General features: G+C 36.0%; 1 protein-coding gene across 1 annotated transcript in view; it reads right to left on the minus strand.

Moving 5' to 3' along the window:
* Positions 1-7,145: 7,145 nt before the first annotated feature.
* Positions 7,146-24,034, minus strand: part of rem2 (RAS (RAD and GEM)-like GTP binding 2) — a 51,223-nt gene continuing 34,334 nt past the window's right edge. Inside the window, exon 5 of the mRNA XM_028472215.1 lies at positions 7,146-8,431. Coding sequence (XP_028328016.1) covers positions 8,109-8,431 — 323 coding nt within the window. The 3' untranslated portion in view covers positions 7,146-8,108. The remainder of the gene's footprint in view (positions 8,432-24,034) is intronic.

The raw sequence follows: 24,034 nt of genomic DNA on the forward strand, positions 1-24,034 counted from the left end.
TTTCCTAATCATGCAAATCAACAAAAACACATACAATTTATTTTCAAAACCCCCTCCTCTAGATTAAAATATTCACAAATACATAGGACATTTAAGATGCCACAGGACTCTAGGACTCATGGTCTCCTTGACAACAGTCTCCCGGCAACCATTACTCCTCAAAGCATCTCTCCAACCCGCCTTGATCGCTCTCATTCCCCCTCTTTCTTCAACCCCTCGGTATAGTTTCTAGTTTCCCTTCATTTCAAGGACCCTCCAATGTCTCCAATCCGTAGATCTAATGTAGCTGTTCTATACCTTGAAAAAAACCCACAAAGTGATAAGATCTCATGGAATAAAATGAGCTTTACCTTTATCTTTAGGCACTTTTTGCACATCTGCAGCAAATGGTTTCCACAGTTAGTCATTCCACTAAATCCTGTTTGAGAAGGGTCAATATAAAAATGTAAATAAGAAAAACTTCAACACTACACTTTAATCAGATAAACCATCACAGAAACACACAATGCACCCCGAAATGGACAAGACGACCTGTGGAATTTAAAACCCTGGATCAAATCAATTCTCCAAGGAGGTATTTCACAAAATTAGATTTACAACATCCAGGATAACAGAAAAATCCATGTTTAATCCTCAACTGAGGCTTAACAACATGCCCCTCTGACTGGAAAGCTTATTTCTACAAAAGGTTGTGGATTGACTAGACTGGTATTAGAAGGCAGGGGCAACATGAGCACAAATAACCACTTAAGGAAGGATGGTAGGATCACGCTAACCCTTATGAAAAAGAAGTCTATAGTACACTTATTTTAAACTGAAAATTAAAAAGTATACATTGAGATATACTTAAAAGCGCATCGCTTTAGTGTACTTGCAGTACACTGAAATGTATACATTAAAGTACAAGTATATTTACTTCATACTTGCATTCAAACTTTTGATATACTTATTAAGTGTACCATGAAGTACATTGTGAATGTGCTGATTTTAGAGATTGCAGCCTTTCTCCCCACATCCATAATGGCTTTATAGCGCAACCCCTTTTTTTTTTGTGTGAATTCTTACTTTTTTATTAAAAAAACCAAACACAGGTCTATTGGTAGGATAGTTAAGTTTACAAGTCTTTGTCAAATCAAGTTAAAAGTATATTGCAGCGTATATTATAAAAAAGTGCTCATTTAAATTAAAATGGGTTATATTGTATAATACTAATTCTAATATAGTATTAGTAAACCTATAAGTTTACTTGCAGTCTGAAATAAAGATTTTGGTAAACTGAAATTGAGCCAATTTAGTCCAAATAAGTATTGAAATAGTACATTTTGAAGTATACTGCCAACATATTGCCTAAGTGTACTTGGTAAATAAAAGTGTACTGAGCAAAATGTACTTAAACTCTAATTAAGTATACTTAGAGTAATGCACTTCAGATATACTTCTTTTTGGTAAGGGAGAATTGAAGCATGAACCAATCCTGACATGACAGGTTGTATATGTGTTGAGTAGGCTAGTGAATCTCCATCACTGACAATGAGTCAATACATACCTCGATACACTATCGGCGATACGATACATTGAATCGCCTGGCGATAGGATGCAATACGATTCACCCCCTGGTCACGATTTGATGTTGATTTGATGGCGATTCAATTCTACACAATGTGATATGATTTGATTCAACATGATGCAAAGAAATGATACTAAAATGTAAATAGTAAATAAGTAGCTGCCATTTACCACACCTGTTCCTTGTTTCATTTACCAATTTTCCTGAAAATGTCATCCAAATTTATACCTTTTCACGTTATCTTGCTAACATACTGACAGAATGACAGATGGACAGACAAACGGACAGACTGCGCTTCGCTCTTGGCTTTCACTATTAGGTCTTTCACAACTGTTAGTGCAAAGAAAGATGCAAACTATTACTTAACAGTCACAGCTGCTGTAAACAGACCCTCACTAAGTCATATTTAATGTCCATAAGACAAACTGAAGAATAAAATAAAATACACTTTTGAGAACAGATCTGGGGTCAGTTATGTCTTTATCACAGGTAGAGGGGGTACCGCCTTGGACAAAATTATTTCTGATACTTTTCTCACCAGTTTTGCTGGAGCTCTGATTCCAATCTCCCTCGGGGTGGGGGCGTGGGGAGCAGCGGCGCCGTATCAATAAGAGTGAAACCCTCAGTTTGTGTATAAGGTTTAGCCCCACGGCATTCTTTACAAACCACTAGTCAAGCTAACCATCTTTCTACGCCTGATTTAAAGTTTTTAGATGTGTTATAAATCTCATCTATAGCTGCTGCTGCTGCTCTCGCTGACCTCTGTGTTTTTATAACTTTTGGTACAAATGTGCTTCCCGGCTTCAGTCTGTGTTCAAAACAAAATGCGCAGCAGTGATGGTACATTCAGTGTGCCTCGGAAACGCAGGTTACAACATGAAAAAAATCACACCGTGACCCTGAAACTTTGTTGCCGACTTGGCACTTGCTTTGATGTTTCTTTCATAAGGAAAGCATCAAAGCATCTTCTGACAGCTTTCATGTGTGGGTGAGTAAGATTGTTCCCTCATTCGTGTTGATGTTAAAGCTCTGCTTCCTGATCTCAATAGCAATCACCTCTGAGGAAGACTGACAGTTGACAGTTGAAACATCAGGTGATAACATTTCCTACTCACATAATGCACCACACACCCATACCCAACCCTTGGGGGGCTAGATGGTGGGACTGGGGGTGGAGGGGGCCGCCACCTGTGTCACTATGTAGTGGCGTGGGGGCGGCACTCCCACCTCTAGTTACCATACTAATCCCTCCAATTTTAATCGCACTTCAACATGCCACCCCCCGGAGGGTGTACTCACCTACACCCTCCAGCCTATTACACCACATACACATATATCCACAGAGGCAGCATGGGGAGCACCGCTCCCCTCCTTCCCCCTTCTTTTAATTACACCCCATACATTCACTAAACACACATTCACACAGGGGATAGGGAAGTGCCTCTCCATTGGGGAATGGAGAGGCACCATAACAGGGTGGTGGGTTGGTTCACATATTTGGGCCTCTCCGGTGGGGGCCTGGCTCCTCTGTTGGTGGCTGGGCCACTGCTTAGAGTAAAAATACATCAGGATGGTGCGGTCGGGCGTGGCGGTGGGTCTCAGGGGGGCTTTGCTGGGGTCTCTCCTTGCGGGGTCTTTCCGGGCGGTGTCGGCCTGGTGGGGCGCGGGGGTGCTTCCTCCCCTTGGGTGTGGCTGGGTGCTTGTTTCGTCTCCTGGTGGCCTTGGGGGCGGGCCCTGCGGTGTGCGGGCCCGGGGCGGCCTGCCTCGCCGGTTTGGGGGGTGGGTGTGCTGGGGGTGTGCTGGTGTCCTCGCCGGGGTTGGGGCGGGGTTGCTTGGCGCCTCGGGGTGATGCTGTTTACTGGGGGGCGGCGCTAGCTGTTCCGGTGGTGGAGGTTGCTGTCGGCCGCCTGGTGGGTCTATCCTGCCGTTTGCGGACTGGTGGGTGGGTCCGGGGCATCTTTGGCTGGGGGCTGCTGTCCCGCACTTGATGTGTGCCATTGGGGTGCCTCCGTCCCCGCGGTGGGGATCGCCGGTTGCTCGCGGGCCGGCGGGGGGCGCTGCTCCGTGGCTGGCGCTGTCCGGGGGGCGGCGGGCCCTGGGCTGCTGGCCGTGGGCTGTCCGGGGCTGTGCGGTCCTGCTGGGCCGTGGCCGGGTCCCGGGCGGGGGTGGGGGATGCGTCCCGGGGGGCTTGGCCCGGGGGCTTGCCCTTGGGGGGTCCTGGTCCCGGGGGGTGCTCCTGGGGCCCGGGGTGCTTGGCCTGCTGGCCGGGCCGGTCCTGGCGGGGGTCTTTCGGGGCGGGTGGCGCGTGCCGCGCCCTTGCGTACCTACTGGTACGGCCCCTGCTTGGGCAGTGCCCCGTGAGGTAGGGTGTCGGGGGCCGGAATAGGGGGCCACATCCCGGCGGGGCGGTCTGGCTTGGCCCTTGGAGGGGGCCCTGGCTTTAAAAAAAAAAAAAAAACTGAAGCTCGTGGCGCGGGCGGCATCAGTGAAGGGTGATCTGGGCGCCGTGGGGGGCTAGGTTGGGGTGCCTGGGGGCCGGCGGGGAGACTCCCAGCGGCCCCCTGGTGCCTTATGCGGCTTGGGGTGTGGTCGTCCTCCCTGGGCGGGCTGCTCCTGGTGCTGCATCCGTTCCGGGTCCTTCTGGCCTGGGGTCGGGCCCCTGCTGGCTCTGGGCTCGCCGGCGGGTGCCCACTGGCTGCCTGTTCGGCGCGGTTCTGGTCGTCTGCTGGGTGTGGGCTTCGGCTCCTCCGCTGGGGCCTCGGGCAGGGAGTTCTCTGGGCCCTCCCCTCGGGGGGTTGGGCGCGGGGGTGGGGTGGGGGGGTGGGGGGGTCGATGGGGTGGGGGGTCTGGGGGTTGGGGGTGGGATCAGTGGCGTGGTGCGCTGGGTCCTTGGCTCCTTGGGGCTTTCTCGGGTGTGTATGGGGGGGCGATGGCTGCCTCTCGGCTTGGGATCTTGGGGGCGTTCGGGGGACTGCTTGGCCGTGGGGTGGTCGCCGGGGGCCCTTAGGCTGCCTGCTCTTGCTGCTGGCCTGACTGCTTCTTCGGGCCCGGGGGCGGCTCTTGGGTTTTGCAGTGGCGGTACTTGGAAATACATTTGTCATGGATGCACTGGCCTTGGGCTGTGGGATAACACTCATACTGGGCTCAACCTTAGACACGTTGTTCCCAAATACCTGTTTTATGGAATTTCCACTCACCTCTTCCTCTGTTCACAGCCACCACCATTATTCCTAAACCACACACTGGTCACCAAACTGGCTTGACAACACAACAATAAACACAATATACACAACCACAATTTCACATCGCATCACTTAAAACTATTCCTCACCCATTCCATATCCTATCTTGTATCCCTCTTCCCTGTTAACTTCCCCACCCCCCTCCAACCCCTCACCTTGGTGTAACACTGCCCTCTCTTTTTTACATCCTCCCTTTAATAAAGTATTTCTTACCCTTCCCTAGGGAGGGCTGGTGACGGTCACAATTATGCAATGAAATAAATAAATTTATTTAATTGCAATAATAAAATATGCATTGCTGTCAAAAGATTGCACTTCTTGTAGTGTTAACCTTCGACAGCATGTGCAGACAAGGTAAAAAAAAAAAAAAAAAAAAAGGTGATAACATTTCCTGAAGAAAAGAAGTTGTCTGAATAAACAAAACCTCAACATATATTTTCTTAATACAGCATTTATCAGTGACAATGGCTAATACATATATTCTTTCAATATACCTGGCTCTGCTTCGAGCTCCTCTTAGTTGATTGCTTCAGACTACTGGATGCTAAATCTAATAATTAATCTAATTATTCAACTAGTATCACTCAAAACTAGGGATGTAACGATTCACTCAACTCCCGATACGATACGATTCGCGATGCAGGGTTCACGATACGTATCTCTCACGATTTATTTTACAAATTGGGACTGTAGACAAACGATGACTGAAAAATACTCCTTCAGAAAATACTGTATTATTTTCCTTTTATTTTTCATTGTTAAAAGAATCCCTTGATAAACTATTCAAAACAATGCAATTTAACTAAAAATAAATCTTGAATGAAATAAATAAAGGAATAATACAAATGAAGAAGACGCCTATAAATTTAAATTCTGGTTCTATAGTAAACAATGCAAAACTGCATAATAGTTCTTTTTCTTTTTAAAAGTGCAACTGAAAATGTATTTTGTGCCTTAACAATTGGACTTAAAAAAAAAAAAAAAAAGTCATTTGTAAGGACCAGCAGAGGGCGCTGGTAACCCAGTGGTCGGTTGGCATGCAGAAATTCTTGCAGTGAAGATGAAGTCCTATGCTAGCAGACAGAGCTAATAGAAAAATGTGACTTTTACAGATATTCACGTAATATTACAGATATTCTTTCGGTGCTAAAGGGGTAAGGAATCATTTATTAACATGTTTAAGAGTAGAATGCGGCCAGAAAGAAAGTTGTAGGAGATTCCGACCGCCGCGTACACTGCTGGACAAGAGAAGGGATAAATATATAGCGCCGTCTGCTGTTTAAAAAAAGTACTGCGATTCAGTATCGATGTCAATCGTGATTAACCAATTAATTAATTTTTAACTGCCTTACGATTAATCGTTACATCCCTACTCTAAACAGATCTGATAATCAATATCCTGATCAAACATGTTTTAATATTTTCAAAGTGAGAAAAGCAACAAGGTGTTTGTGTTATTTACTACAGTAGTTCTTTTTTTTTCTTTCATGCAGTCGATTGAAGTATTGCCTTGACTATCCCGTAAGTCTGAGACAGTAAAGCAGATCTATACTGACAATAGGTGGAATGGTTTGGCTACGTCACAAAACGTAATCAATCCACTGAAAGGCAAACACAGAAAGACAGACAAAGTCACTCACATTCACACCTACAGACAAGAAAAAAATACCTAAACCACACAAGCAGAAGAAAAAGCTAACACCACACGAGCAAGAGTAAACTCAAAGCTTTAAACCAAGTAGGCCTACATCAGTGGTTACTAAGTAAGTCAAGATAATACTGTTACCCAAGCTGAGAAAAGATAAGAAAAAGACTCTGTAAATAGCAAAAAAGAATAAAAATAATAATAGATAAAGGTTAAAAATAATTACAGCTGTAGATCAGTGATAGAACTGTTTTTAAATAATTAGTCATTTTACAAACCACCAACAAACTAGCATACATGCTATCTGTTAGCAGCATGTGCATGTATGGCAGATATTTCTGATGCACGCTGTCTCAGAATTGTCAACTCAATAATGTAAATTAGTTTGAATGTGTGCCTCACATGGTTCATTTGTGACCTTTTGTATTGAAATGATTAAAAATGATGAAATGAGAGAATGACCTTAGAGCTGCAGCTGCAAAAATGAGCACCATTAACAATCATTCATTTTTCTCTGTAGTTTCAAGGTCCTAAATGGGAGATGCCATCATTTTATTACCATTATAATAATGGTTTGTTACATATATCTGATAAAAAAGTCCAAACACTCATCAAGGAATGTCAAACAAAAAATGTTTTTTTTTATTGTTAGTAGTGAAGACATCAGCGGACAGTGACAAACAAGTGAGACTATGTCAGCGACGCAACACAAATATTCCAGGAAAATTCCCTTTTAATGACCTGCATGGCCAGCCTCAACAGATTTTTGTTAAATAGAAAAAATACATTAGTGTAAACATAGAAGGAAACAAACAACAAGCACAGGTAGATTAGGTTTTTCCTCCATGTTTGTCCTCCAGTGCTTCAAAAGCATACGCTTTGTCACTCAGACGATGAGTTCAGTCCGGTCGTGCGTGGGTTTTTGGCAGATGCTTTGACCTTTTATCCTTTGCTTTTCATCTTTTGGTAAAGGGTTGTTTTTGTATTGATTGCTGGCCGTGCGTTCAGCGGAAAGAAATATGGCTTGGGGTGCTGTTGTTTTACCCTTGTGGAAAAAAGTCAGATGAATGTAGAGACCACTGGGCAAACAGTATACGATGAGAGACATTAACAAGAAGATGAGGTGTAAAAAACTGTTGACCAAGACGCACTGACAGAGAGTGATTTAGTAATAAATAACATGGCATTGCTAGAGAAAACTAGCTAGATTGTGCATTAGCGACTGGCCACTGAGGTACACATTATTCAGGATCAATGTAAGAGTAAAACCTAAAGGGTTTGGTGTCGTAGATCGTCTACTCATCTGCATGCTATCAAACTATAGCTATATATAGGATTGCTAATACTCTCTACTACATTATCAGTGTGTCTATTTGTGACTTTACCCTCCTCTCTCTCTCCTTATTCAGCCACTTTAAGCATCATTCTTGGTAATTTCCGCATGTCTGCACTTATCAGGTGAGAAATACTCGCTGATTTACCACAGTCACTCTATTTTCTCTCACAAACTTGCAGATTTCACATGTTCAAAACAGCAATTTTCCACCCTTAAAATTCTGTTTCTAGGTCTCCGGTCTCGTCCAACTTGGTGTATGCCCATGTTCATCATGAGGAGTGTGTATTTTCTACTCCTTTGTGTATCGTTGTTAGTGTATCACAGTGCACTGAGGTCATGGCAGGAGCGGGACTTCTGGCGGAAGATCTTGCTACCGCGGTGGCGGCTCATCTCCCGGTAGCGACCCCGGTCCCTGTCTCTTCCGTATGAGCGCGGCACCAGCCCAGCCAGGAAGCGCTTCGCCCGACTCGTCAGGCTCTCTCTGCGGCCCGCCCCAGGGTCACCGTCCGTCCAACCGGGGCCCAAGCTGTCACCCCTCGCCATCCGAACCGCCGCTTCCAGCAGCTCGTTGGTGCCATGGTCCAATGAAGCGGAGAGCTCCAGGTAGAGGCAATCAAACATGCTGGCACTTGACTGGGCCTCTGGGAAAGAATAGATGATAATTTCAACACATTTTTACCAAATGTTCCTTAATTATTTAATTGGCGCACTGTACATTTTTAGATTCATCGGATGAATACTTTTTGAGATATGGACAATTTTGAGAGGTGTGGATGTGTTGATTTCCGCACGTCCTTATTTTTCTTCCATTTTCAGCTACCATTATCTCAAATTTGCTGTTTTCCAGATCTTGTCTTTCAGTAGGATTTGTAGAACAGTTTCCATTTCACTAGTGCATAAGTGCAGTTTTAGCACTTCCTTATGGCACAATATGGGCCAGGCATATTGACTTAAGGTGCTTTAAATACAAAATAAACCCCAGCTTCATAGTTGGTTACTGTGACCTTTGAACACAAATTATTGCGCATACACACATTAAAATCACACATTCTCACTTAACCAATCAATCTGAAGGCTAAAATGTTCAATGCTACCTTTTATGCAAAGTAAAAAACAAACAACTAAAACACACACGTGTATCCAAGGTTACTTTATATTCATCAGTTGATAAGACTTGGCAGAATATAGTCGCTGACTGACTGTATGTATGTAATCTGAGGGTTATTTTGCATTTTATCCTTAACTGAGGTCACAGACAAGTCTTCTCCATAAGCCACGCCGTAGAACTAAAGCGTTCCTGTGACTCTTTTGACATAAACGGAAAATGTATATAGCTATTTTATTTATTTATTTTTTTGCATGTGTGGTTTATTGTGTGAAACAATAAGTCAACAAGAGCAGTCAGAGAGCGCAAACCTCCACCTAGCACCAAATATCCTCTTTGCCAGGTATTGGTGGTTATCTGGATTGGTGATCCTAATAACTGTGTGATGAAATGTGCTATCGAAATCTGATCTGGTTGAAATTTGATCAAAATCAGTCAATTACAAACATGTGATTTTTTTTTCTTTTTACATTTTCGCCAAAGATGAGAGATAGGAATTAGTTTTGATTGATCAAACTGATCCAAAATCAGTAAATAGAACCAGATCCCCTCCAAAATGTTTGGAATATTGTACAGCGTAAGGTCTATCTTTGGTAAAAGAACATTTTAGATGTAATCCTGCTAACTAACTAATAAATGCTGTTGAAAATATTTCCTCCTTGGTGGAGGTACTCTCATTAATTGTGGAAAATCACATGAATAGAATAAAGAAAAGGTAAGGTGGTTTTTTGTAATACTGATCCAGGTTTGCTTTTTTAATGGTTTCAGGAAAAAAAAAAAGAGAGATTAAGCTATTTTGGTCAATTTTGCTTAATAAATTGAAAACTATATACTACTATTTCCTTGTTGATGTCTAAGTAACCTCCATCCAATAACAATGTGCAGGTGACACAGTTTCCAAATTCAAAATCTCACCTAGAGGCTTCTTGCCTTTTCATCTACTTGTCATGCAAAAATATTGTTCGTTGTTCAGTTGTATAAGCTCAGCACTCTTGGCTGCAGCTCAATTTGGCAAACTGTTTTTATCTCAATGTGACTTTGCTGGATAAAGACAGGTGACTAAGCATGTTATTGACAAAGCTCGACATTTCAGCTAAAAGCATCCCTGGTCAAACATGCCACGATGATAAGCTGACGGATGTACAGTAAATCATTTTGCGACAAAATGAGATGCATTGATGGCTTGAATCGCTTTTTTCCCCCTCCCTCCAAACTGCACTGATTTACTTTATGCAATATGTGAGAACTCCCGAAGCACGTTATTGGTTTTTCAAAATAGATGCATTAAATAAAGAAAAGAAAAAGAAAAAAAACTCACAGGAAGTTAAATGGATCCTCCACTGTTTTAACAAATGTGGCCTAAAACCTTTGGAATGTCCTAGGTAGAAGATCCATGCCTTATTTTACACCATATTTGTTAAATTAACTTTAAAAAAATGAGACTACTTTACTGTTTGAGAGCCTGTGCACTGCCATGTTGAAATGACGTCATTAGCCCTATTTGCACGGGATTAGTTTTACCTAGGGACTGCATACGATTTGTAATAATAACGGAGAATGTCTGTGATCCTGTGCAAATCGACCATGTCAGTAATTTGTAAAGTAAAAATTCACCCACAAATTACCTACTATATTTTGCTGAACTCCGAGGTCCTGTGATAATACTAATCCAATGCGAATAGGGGTCTCTGTGATTTGGACAGAAATGGACAACAAAACCTTATCGGCCCGTAACGTACGACAACTAAAAGAAGAGGCTGAAGAGAAGGATCAATATCAGAAGCAAATGGTGGATCACGTCCTGCTTTGCACTCTGCGGTAAGAATCTTTTTTTTTTCTTTTCTGTTTGTAGCCTTCTATTAATACAGCTGGCTAGCGCTATAAGTAACACAGCAACGAGCTGTGGTCAAAAGCCTGCAAAGTTGTTTTAACATCAACTCACACTGTTTCACTTTTTCAGGTTTCGGTTATCCCGTGCGAATGTGCCACATAAAAAGCAGACGTTGGGAGGTCATTTATTTATTACATGTGGTCCCTAAATAAAACTAATCCTGTGCTAACCGCCCCTTTCAGTCCATTGAGTTCTATGGGAGGTGAAGCATTCAGGATCATTTAGCAGCGTTTTTTAGACAGATTCAACTTGGGTGGATCCTGATTTCCTGTATTTACATGCACGGATCTCTTCTTCTCTTTTTCATGCCATCTAATAAACAGCAGATTTAGAACTGTCACCCCCTAAGGTCAAAGATTTTTTCAGGTCATGGATTTAGTTTATCAAATTTCGATAAACAAAAGAAGTTTATATCGACTTTTTTTAACGTTAACTGATTTTTAGAGCAATCCAAAGCAGCAAAAGTTGTCATTTTGACTGAAAAAGCTGCTAAATGATCCTAAATGCTTCACGTCCCATAGAACTCATTGGGCTGAAAGGGGCAATTTACGTCATCAATGACGTCATTTCAACATGGTGGCGCACAGACTCGAAAACGGTAAAAATATAGTGCTTCAATAAAAACATAGCCAAGCAAAATCAAATATATGTCTTATTGTTTGACCATAAAATGCTTCAAAGTGTTTTTGAACAGAGTTGAAGCACAATTCCAGACATTTGTTTATGAGAAATTCCTTTGAGCCCATTCTTGATGCTGATCATTAAAAAAGTAGCCTTTAATTTCAGAGTTTTGTGTGTGTTCAAGCCCAGTAAATTATTGTGTCGTAAGTTTTATTCATCTTCTTTGCGGCTGCCTTTGGTTTATTGGATTTTTATTTTTTTTTTATTATTTACTTAAATCATATTTTAAACCTCCATTGCTTATCCTTTTAGTCTGTAACTGGGTATTTACATCCCTATATATACAACAGTGGTTTCCAACCTTTTTCTTGTTATGACCCCATTGTTATATCACAAATTTCTGGCGACCCCAAAGTTTTTTGATCATGTTGGTTATACTGTGTGCACTAATCCTGTCTACTCTGGATTTGTAACAAAGTGACAACTGTTATACTGCATTACTGCGTAATACCTCCGGCTAGTTCTTTTTGCCTTCTTTTTAAATAATATGTTAAGCTTTCATTTATTCAGACAACTTTTTTTTGTGCAGGAAATCCACTTTGATCTCCTGCCATGATTCAACTGTCAACAGCCAGTCTTCTTCAGAGGCATCTGCTGATCACTTTGATGTGTCCCTAACTTTCGCGTAATAATTCCAGCAAGTTATTTTTGTCTTCAAATGTTCTTGACTTCCCAATTATTACGCAGAAGTCAAAGACACATCAAAGCGATCAGCAGACACTTCTGAGGAAGAGGAGATCAAAGTACATTTCCTGAAAAAAAGTTGTCTGAATAAATGAAACCTTAACATATGTCTTTTATTTGAACTAGATTTATATTTGAGGAAGTGAAAGTAAAGAATACACTTGTTAGAGAATTAATTTGGTGTTTTAATTTGAATAATAATTATTTAAGCTCTTGGGGCTTTCTGTCTCTTTCTACACTGTACTGTATTTCTGACATTATGTATTGTTTTTTTAACTGTGCAAAATAATTAAAAAAATAAATACATTCTAAAACTTAATAAAAAAAATAAATAAAATCAGTATTTTTTAAATGTTATTATTCCTAGACATTTCCCAATTTATTTCCAGGCGATCCTGCAGATCGCTACACTTCCTGTGCTGTTTGCATGTTCTCCTTGAGTGTGCAGAGGTTGCTTCCTGTGGTACGAAGACAAAATGTGCATAAACTGAGTGCATTTGACCAAAAATGAACTGGTGATATGTCCAAAGTTTACTTCACCACCACTCATTGTTTGCTATAGGCTCCTGTTAGCTGGGAGGGATATTAGGTTGGCATTAAACAGAGTAGAGAGCAGAGGAAGAAATAATATGGGAGGAGCATTTAAATAATTGCAACAAAACAGGAAAGCAATAAATTACTGCAAATGCAAGAGATTGATAGGGTGACAGGAAATGCAGGAAAACAAATCAACAGAAAAGGAAAAACATGTAAGATATGTCAAGAGAATTTTACAAAAAGGGGAACGAGAAAGGAGAGACACCCAGGGGTTCAATACCAGGAAAATAAATTATGGATAAAATGTCAACAAGCATGAGAAGTAACTGCAGAAACAATGAACGGAGAGGAGACGACACAGACACCGAGGGGACTGGAAGGACGGGCCAGACGAGGAGAATGTTGGAGACATGAGGTGAGGTCACAACCCTCATGCTGCCAACCTTGAGATGGATAAACAGGCTGTGACTGAGGTGAGTGAGAGTGAACGATGAAGATGGAGGCGGGCATTGGAGATGCTGAGAGGTGATGGCAGATGAAGTGAGCGCACGAGGTAGGAGCTGGAGAGACGACAGGCAGACATGTCGACTCAGCAAACCAAGCCAGAACGCATATTAATCACAGCCCCGAGGAGCAGGACCACACTGCCACCATATTGAGCAAATGATGAATACGTCCCTGGTGTGACAGGAGGCCTATCCCTGTTTGTGGGGAGGATGAGGAGGGAAATGTAAAATGAGGGGGAAGGTGAGAGATAACACAATAAAAATGTCACTGTACATGCCATAATTAGACTTTATGACTTCACCACTCTCTCTGTCAGGCTACTTGTTCTTCACAGAGTGTGTACTACCGCTGTCAGCATCACATATCCAAATATATAGGGTTTGTGCACGAGGAAGTCTTTTTCAGACTGCCTCAATCCGATGCTCATAGTGTTTCTTTTTGTTTTTGTTTTTTTTTTAATAAAAAATGAATAGGATGAGTGGAGCAATCTCTCATCCTCCATATCTCTTCCTTCCACTATCATCATCACGGCTGCACATGACCCTTAACCAAACTTGAGCTGACAGAGATGAAAACGAAGGAAACGCTATAGTAAGGCATTAATTTAAAAAAATAAAAATTGAGTTAAGGCCATTATTAGACCCTAAAAACTACTGCAAATATAATGCACATACTTAAATAGGGCTAAGAAAGCAGTAAGGCACAAAAAATGACAAAAAACTAAAATCACCCAAAATAAAAAGTAAGGCTATAACAAGGCATTTTTTTGAAAATTTCAAAAAAAAAAAAATTGAGTTAGGACCATCATTAGACCCTAAAAACTACTGCAAATATAATGCACATACTTAAATAGGGCTAAGAAAGCAGTAAGGCACAAAAAATGACAAAAAACGAAAATCACCCAAAATAAAAAGTAAGGCATTTTTTTGAAAATTTCAAAAAAAAAAAAAATTGAGTTAGGACCATCATTAGACCCTAAAAACTACTGCAAATATAATGCACATACTTAAATAGGGCTAAGAAAGCAGTAAGGCACAAAAAATGACAAAAAACTAAAATCACCCGAAATAAAAAGTAAGGCTATAACAAGGCATTTTTTTTAAAAATTTCAATAAAAAAAAAAAATTGAGTTAGGACCATCATTAGACCCTAAGAACTACTGCAAATATAATGCACATACTTAAATAGGGCTAAGAAAGCAGTAAGGCACAAAAAATGACAAAAAACTAAAATCACCCAAAATAAAAAGTAAGGCTATAACAAGGCATTTTTTTGAAAATTTCAAAAAAAAAAAAAAAATTGAGTTAGGACCATCATTAGACCCTAAAAACTACTGCAAATATAATGCACATACTTAAATAGGGCTAAGAAAGCAGTAAGGCACAAAAAATGACAAAAAACTAAAATCACCCAAAATAAAAAGTAAGGCTATAACAAGGCATTTTTTTGAAAATTTAAAAAAAAAAAAAAAAAATTGAGTTAGGACCATCATTAGACCCTAAAAACTACTGCAAATATAATGCACATACTTAAATAGGGCTAAGAAAGCAGTAAGGCACAAAAAATGACAAAAAACTAAAATCACCCAAAATAAAAAGTAAGGCTATAACAAGGCATTTTTTTGAAAATTTCAAAAAAAAAAAAAATTGAGTTAGGACCATCATTAGACCCTAAAAACTACTGCAAATATAATGCACATACTTAAATAGGGCTAAGAAAGCAGTAAGGCACAAAAAATGACAAAAAACGAAAATCACCCAAAATAAAAAGTAAGGCATTTTTTTGAAAATTTCAAAAAAAAAAAAATTGAGTTAGGACCATCATTAGACCCTAAAAACTACTGCAAATATAATGCACATACTTAAATAGGGCTAAGAAAGCAGTAAGGCACAAAAAATGACAAAAAACTAAAATCACCCAAAATAAAAAGTAAGGCTATAACAAGGCATTTTTTTGAAAATTTCAAAAAAAAAAAAAAAATTGAGTTAGGACCATCATTAGACCCTAAAAACTACTGCAAATATAATGCACATACTTAAATAGGGCTAAGAAAGCAGTAAGGCACAAAAAATGACAAAAAACTAAAATCACCCGAAATAAAAAGTAAGGCTATAACAAGGCATTTTTTTAAAAAATTTCAATAAAAAAAAAAAAATTGAGTTAGGACCATCATTAGACCCTAAAAACTACTGCAAATATAATGCACATACTTAAATAGGGCTAAGAAAGCAGTAAGGCACAAAAAATGACAAAAAACTAAAATCACCCAAAATAAAAAGTAAGGCTATAACAAGGCAATTTTTTTGAAAATTTAAAAAAAAAAAATTGAGTTAGGACCATCATTAGACCCTAAAAACTACTGCAAATATAATGCACATACTTAAATAGGGCTAAGAAAGCAGTAAGGCACAAAAACTGACAAAAAACTAAAATCACCCAAAATAAAAAGTAAGGCTATAACAAGACATTTTTTTTGAAAATTTCAAAAAAAAAAAAAAATTGAGTTAGGACCATCATTAGACCCTAAAAACTACTGCAAATATAATGCACATACTTAAATAGGGCTAAGAAAGCAGTAAGGCACAAAAAATGACAAAAAACTAAAATCACCCAAAATAAAAAGTAAGGTTATAACAAGGCATTTTTTTAAAAATTTCAATAAAAAAAAAAAATTGAGTTAGGACCATCATTAGACCCTAAAAACTACTGCAAATATAATGCACATACTTAAATAGGGCTAAGAAAACAGTAAGGCACAAAAAACTAAAATCACCCAAAATAAAAAGTAAGGCTATAACAAGGCATTTTTTGGAAAATTTCAAAAAAAAAAAAAAAAATTGAGTTAGGACCATCATTAGACCCTAAAAACTACTGCAAATATAATGCACATACTTAAATAGGGCTAAGAAAGCAGTAAGGCACAAAAAATGACAAAAAACTAAAATCACCCAAAATAAAAAGTAAGGCTATAACAAGGCATTTTTTTTGAAAATTTCAAAAAAAAAAAATTGAGTTAGGACCAGCATTAGACCCTAAAAACTACTGCAAATATAATGCACATACTTAAATAGGGCTAAGAAAGCAGTAAGGCACAAAAAATGACAAAAAACTAAAATCACCCAAAATAAAAAGTAAGGCTATAACAAGGCATTTTTTTTAAAAATTTAAAAAAAAAAAAAAAATTGAGTTAGGACCATCATTAGACCCTAAAAACTACTGCAAATATAATGCACATACTTAAATAGGGCTAAGAAAGCAGTAAGGCACAAAAAATGACAAAAAACTAAAATCACCCAAAATAAAAAGTAAGGCTATAACAAGGCATTTTTTTGAAAATTTCAAAAAAAAAAAAAATTGAGTTAGGACCATCATTAGACCCTAAAAACTACTGCAAATATAATGCACATACTTAAATAGGGCTAAGAAAGCAGTAAGGCACAAAAAATGACAAAAAACTAAAATCACCCGAAATAAAAAGTAAGGCTATAACAAGGCATTTTTTTAAAAATTTCAAAAAAAAAAAAAAATTGAGTTAGGACCATCATTAGACCCTAAAAACTACTACAAATATAATGCACATACTTAAATAGGGCTAAGAAAGCAGTAAGGCACAAAAAATGACAAAAAACTAAAATCACCCAAAATAAAAAGTAAGGCTATAACAAGGCATTTTTTTGAAAATTTAAAAAAAAAAAAAATTGAGTTAGGACCATCATTAGACCCTAAAAACTACTGCAAATATAATGCACATACTTAAATAGGGCTAAGAAAGCAGTAAGGCACAAAAAATGACAAAAAACTAAAATCACCCAAAATAAAAAGTAAGGCTATAACAAGGCATTTTTTTGAAAATTTCAAAAAAAAAAAAAATTGAGTTAGGACCATCATTAGACCCTAAAAACTACTGCAAATATAATGCACATACTTAAATAGGGCTAAGAAAGCAGTAAGGCACAAAAAATGACAAAAAACTAAAATCACCCAAAATAAAAAGTAAGGCTATAACAAGGCATTTTTTTGAAAATTTCAAAAAAAAAAAAAATTGAGTTAGGACCATCATTAGACCCTAAAAACTACTGCAAATATAATGCACATACTTAAATAGGGCTAAGAAAGCAGTAAGGCACAAAAAATGACAAAAAACTAAAATCACCCAAAATAAAAAGTAAGGCTATAACAAGGCATTTTTTTTTCAAAATTTCAAAAAAAAAAAAAAATTGAGTTAGGACCATCATTAGACCCTAAAAACTACTGCAAATATAATGCACATACTTAAATAGGGCTAAGAAAGCAGTAAGGCACAAAAAATGACAAAAAACTAAAATCACCCAAAATAAAAAGTAAGGCTATAACAAGGCATTTTTTTGAAAATTTCAAAAAAAAAAAAAAAATTGAGTTAGGACCATCATTAGACCCTAAAAACTACTGCAAATATAATGCACATACTTAAATAGGGCTAAGAAAGCAGTAAGGCACAAAAAATGACAAAAAACTAAAATCACCCAAAATAAAAAGTAAGGCTATAACAAGGCATTTTTTTTGAAAATTTCAAAAAAAAAAAAATTGAGTTAGGACCATCATTAGACCCTAAAAACTACTGCAAATATAATGCACATACTTAAATAGGGCTAAGAAAGCAGTAAGGCACAAAAAATGACAAAAAACTAAAATCACCCAAAATAAAAAGTAAGGCTATAACAAGGCATTTTTTTGAAAATTTCAAAAAAAAAAAAAAAATTGAGTTAGGACCATCATTAGACCCTAAAAACTACTGCAAATATAATGCACATACTTAAATAGGGCTAAGAAAGCAGTAAGGCACAAAAAATGACAAAAAACTAAAATCACCCAAAATAAAAAGTAAGGCTATAACAAGGCATTTTTTTAAAAATTTCAAAAAAAAAAAAAAATTGAGTTAGGACCATCATTAGACCCTAAAAACTACTGCAAATATAATGCACATACTTAAATAGGGCTAAGAAAGCAGTAAGGCACAAAAAATGACAAAAAACTAAAATCACCCAAAATAAAAAGTAAGGCTATAACAAGGCATTTTTTTGAAAATTAAAAAAAAAAAAATAAATAAGTTAGGACCATCATTAGACCCTAAAAACTACTGCAAATATAATGCACATACTTAAATAGGGCTAAGAAAGCAGTAAGGCACAAAAAATGACAAAAAACTAAAATCACCCAAAATAAAAAGTAAGGCTATAACAAGGCATTTTTTTTAAAAATTTAAAAAAAAAAAAAAAATTGAGTTAGGACCATCATTAGACCCTAAAAACTACTGCAAATATAATGCACATACTTAAATAGGGCTAAGAAAGCAGTAAGGCACAAAAAATGACAAAAAACTAAAATCACCCAAAATAAAAAGTAAGGCTATAACAAGGCATTTTTTTGAAAATTTCAAAAAAAAAAAAAAATTGAGTTAGGACCATCATTAGACCCTAAAAACTACTGCAAATATAATGCACATACTTAAATAGGGCTAAGAAAGCAGTAAGGCACAAAAAATGACAAAAAACTAAAATCACCCAAAATAAAAAGTAAGGCTATAACAAGGCATTTTTTTTGAAAATTTCAAAAAAAAAAATTGAGTTAGGACCATCATTAGACCCTAAAAACTACTGCAAATATAATGCACATACTTAAATAGGGCTAAGAAAGCAGTAAGGCACAAAAAATGACAAAAAACTAAAATCACCCAAAATAAAAAGTAAGGCTATAACAAGGCATTTTTTTGAAAATTTCAAAAAAAAAAAAAAATTGAGTTAGGACCATCATTAGACCCTAAAAACTACTGCAAATATAATGCACATACTTAAATAGGGCTAAGAAAGCAGTAAGGCACAAAAAATGACAAAAAACTAAAATCACCCAAAATAAAAAGTAAGGCTATAACAAGGCATTTTTTTGAAAATTTCAAAAAAAAAAAAAATTGAGTTAGGACCATCATTAGACCCTAAAAACTACTGCAAATATAATGCACATACTTAAATAGGGCTAAGAAAGCAGTAAGGCACAAAAAATGACAAAAAACTAAAATCACCCAAAATAAAAAGTAAGGCTATAACAAGGCATTTTTTTGAAAATTTCAAAAAAAAAAAAAATTGAGTTAGGACCATCATTAGACCCTAAAAACTACTGCAAATATAATGCACATACTTAAATAGGGCTAAGAAAGCAGTAAGGCACAAAAAATGACAAAAAACTAAAATCACCCAAAATAAAAAGTAAGGCTATAACAAGGCATTTTTTTCAAAATTTCAAAAAAAAAAAAAAATTGAGTTAGGACCATCATTAGACCCTAAAAACTACTGCAAATATAATGCACATACTTAAATAGGGCTAAGAAAGCAGTAAGGCACAAAAAATGACAAAAAACTAAAATCACCCAAAATAAAAAGTAAGGCTATAACAAGGCATTTTTTTGAAAATTTCAAAAAAAAAAAAAAATTGAGTTAGGACCATCATTAGACCCTAAAAACTACTGCAAATATAATGCACATACTTAAATAGGGCTAAGAAAGCAGTAAGGCACAAAAAATGACAAAAAACTAAAATCACCCAAAATAAAAAGTAAGGCTATAACAAGGCATTTTTTTGAAAATTTCAAAAAAAAAAAAATTGAGTTAGGACCATCATTAGACCCTAAAAACTACTGCAAATATAATGCACATACTTAAATAGGGCTAAGAAAGCAGTAAGGCACAAAAAATGACAAAAAACTAAAATCACCCAAAATAAAAAGTAAGGCTATAACAAGGCATTTTTTTGAAAATTTCAAAAAAAAAAAAATTGAGTTAGGACCATCATTAGACCCTAAAAACTACTGCAAATATAATGCACATACTTAAATAGGGCTAAGAAAGCAGTAAGGCACAAAAAATGACAAAAAACTAAAATCACCCAAAATAAAAAGTAAGGCTATAACAAGGCATTTTTTTGAAAATTTCAAAAAAAAAAAAAAATTGAGTTAGGACCATCATTAGACCCTAAAAACTACTGCAAATATAATGCACATACTTAAATAGGGCTAAGAAAGCAGTAAGGCACAAAAAATGACAAAAAACTAAAATCACCCAAAATAAAAAGTAAGGCTATAACAAGGCATTTTTTTGAAAATTTCAAAAAAAAAAAAAAAATTGAGTTAGGACCATCATTAGACCCTAAAAACTACTGCAAATATAATGCACATACTTAAATAGGGCTAAGAAAGCAGTAAGGCACAAAAAATGACAAAAAACTAAAATCACCCAAAATAAAAAGTAAGGCTATAACAAGGCATTTTTTTGAAAATTTCAAAAAAAAAAAAAATTGAGTTAGGACCATCATTAGACCCTAAAAACTACTGCAAATATAATGCACATACTTAAATAGGGCTAAGAAAGCAGTAAGGCACAAAAAATGACAAAAAACTAAAATCACCCAAAATAAAAAGTAAGGCTATAACAAGGCATTTTTTTGAAAATTTCAAAAAAAAAAAAAATTGAGTTAGGACCATCATTAGACCCTAAAAACTACTGCAAATATAATGCACATACTTAAATAGGGCTAAGAAAGCAGTAAGGCACAAAAAATGACAAAAAACTAAAATCACCCAAAATAAAAAGTAAGGCTATAACAAGGCATTTTTTTGAAAATTTCAAAAAAAAAAAAAAATTGAGTTAGGACCATCATTAGACCCTAAAAACTACTGCAAATATAATGCACATACTTAAATAGGGCTAAGAAAGCAGTAAGGCACAAAAAATGACAAAAAACTAAAATCACCCAAAATAAAAAGTAAGGCTATAACAAGGCATTTTTTTGAAAATTTCAAAAAAAAAAAAAAATTGAGTTAGGACCATCATTAGACCCTAAAAACTACTGCAAATATAATGCACATACTTAAATAGGGCTAAGAAAGCAGTAAGGCACAAAAAATGACAAAAAACTAAAATCACCCAAAATAAAAAGTAAGGCTATAACAAGGCCTTTTTTTTTCAAAATTTCAAAAAAAAAAAAAATTGAGTTAGGACCATCATTAGACCCTAAAAACTACTGCAAATATAATGCACATACTTAAATAGGGCTAAGAAAGCAGTAAGGCACAAAAAATGACAAAAAACTAAAATCACCCAAAATAAAAAGTAAGGCTATAACAAGGCATTTTTTTGAAAATTTCAAAAAAAAAAAAAATTGAGTTAGGACCATCATTAGACCCTAAAAACTACTGCAAATATAATGCACATACTTAAATAGGGCTAAGAAAGCAGTAAGGCACAAAAAATGACAAAAAACTAAAATCACCCAAAATAAAAAGTAAGGCTATAACAAGGCATTTTTTTGAAAATTTCAAAAAAAAAAAAATTGAGTTAGGACCATCATTAGACCCTAAAAACTACTGCAAATATAATGCACATACTTAAATAGGGCTAAGAAAGCAGTAAGGCACAAAAAATGACAAAAAACTAAAATCACCCAAAATAAAAAGTAAGGCTATAACAAGGCATTTTTTTGAAAATTTCAAAAAAAAAAAAAAATTGAGTTAGGACCATCATTAGACCCTAAAAACTACTGCAAATATAATGCACATACTTAAATAGGGCTAAGAAAGCAGTAAGGCACAAAAAATGACAAAAAACTAAAATCACCCAAAATAAAAAGTAAGGCTATAACAAGGCATTTTTTTGAAAATTTCAAAAAAAAAAAAAATTGAGTTAGGACCATCATTAGACCCTAAAAACTACTGCAAATATAATGCACATACTTAAATAGGGCTAAGAAAGCAGTAAGGCACAAAAAATGACAAAAAACTAAAATCACCCAAAATAAAAAGTAAGGCTATAACAAGGCATTTTTTTAAAAATTTAAAAAAAAAAAAAAAATTGAGTTAGGACCATCATTAGACCCTAAAAACTACTGCAAATATAATGCACATACTTAAATAGGGCTAAGAAAGCAGTAAGGCACAAAAAATGACAAAAAACTAAAATCACCCAAAATAAAAAGTAAGGCTATAACAAGGCATTTTTTTGAAAATTTCAAAAAAAAAAAAAATTGAGTTAGGACCATCATTAGACCCTAAAAACTACTGCAAATATAATGCACATACTTAAATAGGGCTAAGAAAGCAGTAAGGCACAAAAAATGACAAAAAACTAAAATCACCCAAAATAAAAAGTAAGGCTATAACAAGGCATTTTTTTGAAAATTTCAAAAAAAAAAAAAAATTGAGTTAGGACCATCATTAGACCCTAAAAACTACTGCAAATATAATGCACATACTTAAATAGGGCTAAGAAAGCAGTAAGGCACAAAAAATGACAAAAAACTAAAATCACCCAAAATAAAAAGTAAGGCTATAACAAGGCATTTTTTTGAAAATTTCAAAAAAAAAAAAAAATTGAGTTAGGACCATCATTAGACCCTAAAAACTACTGCAAATATAATGCACATACTTAAATAGGGCTAAGAAAGCAGTAAGGCACAAAAAATGACAAAAAACTAAAATCACCCAAAATAAAAAGTAAGGCTATAACAAGGCATTTTTTTGAAAATTTCAAAAAAAAAAAAAATTGAGTTAGGACCATCATTAGACCCTAAAAACTACTGCAAATATAATGCACATACTTAAATAGGGCTAAGAAAGCAGTAAGGCACAAAAAATGACAAAAAACTAAAATCACCCAAAATAAAAAGTAAGGCTATAACAAGGCATTTTTTTGAAAATTTCAAAAAAAAAAAAAAATTGAGTTAGGACCATCATTAGACCCTAAAAACTACTGCAAATATAATGCACATACTTAAATAGGGCTAAGAAAGCAGTAAGGCACAAAAAATGACAAAAAACTAAAATCACCCAAAATAAAAAGTAAGGCTATAACAAGGCATTTTTTTAAAAATTTCAAAAAAAAAAAAAATTGAGTTAGGACCATCATTAGACCCTAAAAACTACTGCAAATATAATGCACATACTTAAATAGGGCTAAGAAAGCAGTAAGGCACAAAAAATGACAAAAAACTAAAATCACCCAAAATAAAAAGTAAGGCTATAACAAGGCATTTTTTTGAAAATTTCAAAAAAAAAAAAATTGAGTTAGGACCATCATTAGACCCTAAAAACTACTGCAAATATAATGCACATACTTAAATAGGGCTAAGAAAGCAGTAAGGCACAAAAAATGACAAAAAACTAAAATCACCCAAAATAAAAAGTAAGGCTATAACAAGGCATTTTTTTGAAAATTTCAAAAAAAAAAAAAAATTGAGTTAGGACCATCATTAGACCCTAAAAACTACTGCAAATATAATGCACATACTTAAATAGGGCTAAGAAAGCAGTAAGGCACAAAAAATGACAAAAAACTAAAATCACCCAAAATAAAAAGTAAGGCTATAACAAGGCATTTTTTTGAAAATTTCAAAAAAAAAAAAAATTGAGTTAGGACCATCATTAGACCCTAAAAACTACTGCAAATATAATGCACATACTTAAATAGGGCTAAGAAAGCAGTAAGGCACAAAAAATGACAAAAAACTAAAATCACCCAAAATAAAAAGTAAGGCTATAACAAGGCATTTTTTTGAAAATTTCAAAAAAAAAAAAAATTGAGTTAGGACCATCATTAGACCCTAAAAACTACTGCAAATATAATGCACATACTTAAATAGGGCTAAGAAAGCAGTAAGGCACAAAAAATGACAAAAAACTAAAATCACCCAAAATAAAAAGTAAGGCTATATAACAAGGCATTTTTTTGAAAATTTCAAAAAAAAAAAAAAATTGAGTTAGGACCATCATTAGACCCTAAAAACTACTGCAAATATAATGCACATACTTAAATAGGG

The sequence above is a fragment of the Gouania willdenowi genome, chromosome 17 (genome assembly GCF_900634775.1).
Source record: "Gouania willdenowi chromosome 17, fGouWil2.1, whole genome shotgun sequence".
In the NCBI taxonomy this organism is placed as follows: Eukaryota; Metazoa; Chordata; class Actinopteri; order Blenniiformes; family Gobiesocidae; genus Gouania; species Gouania willdenowi.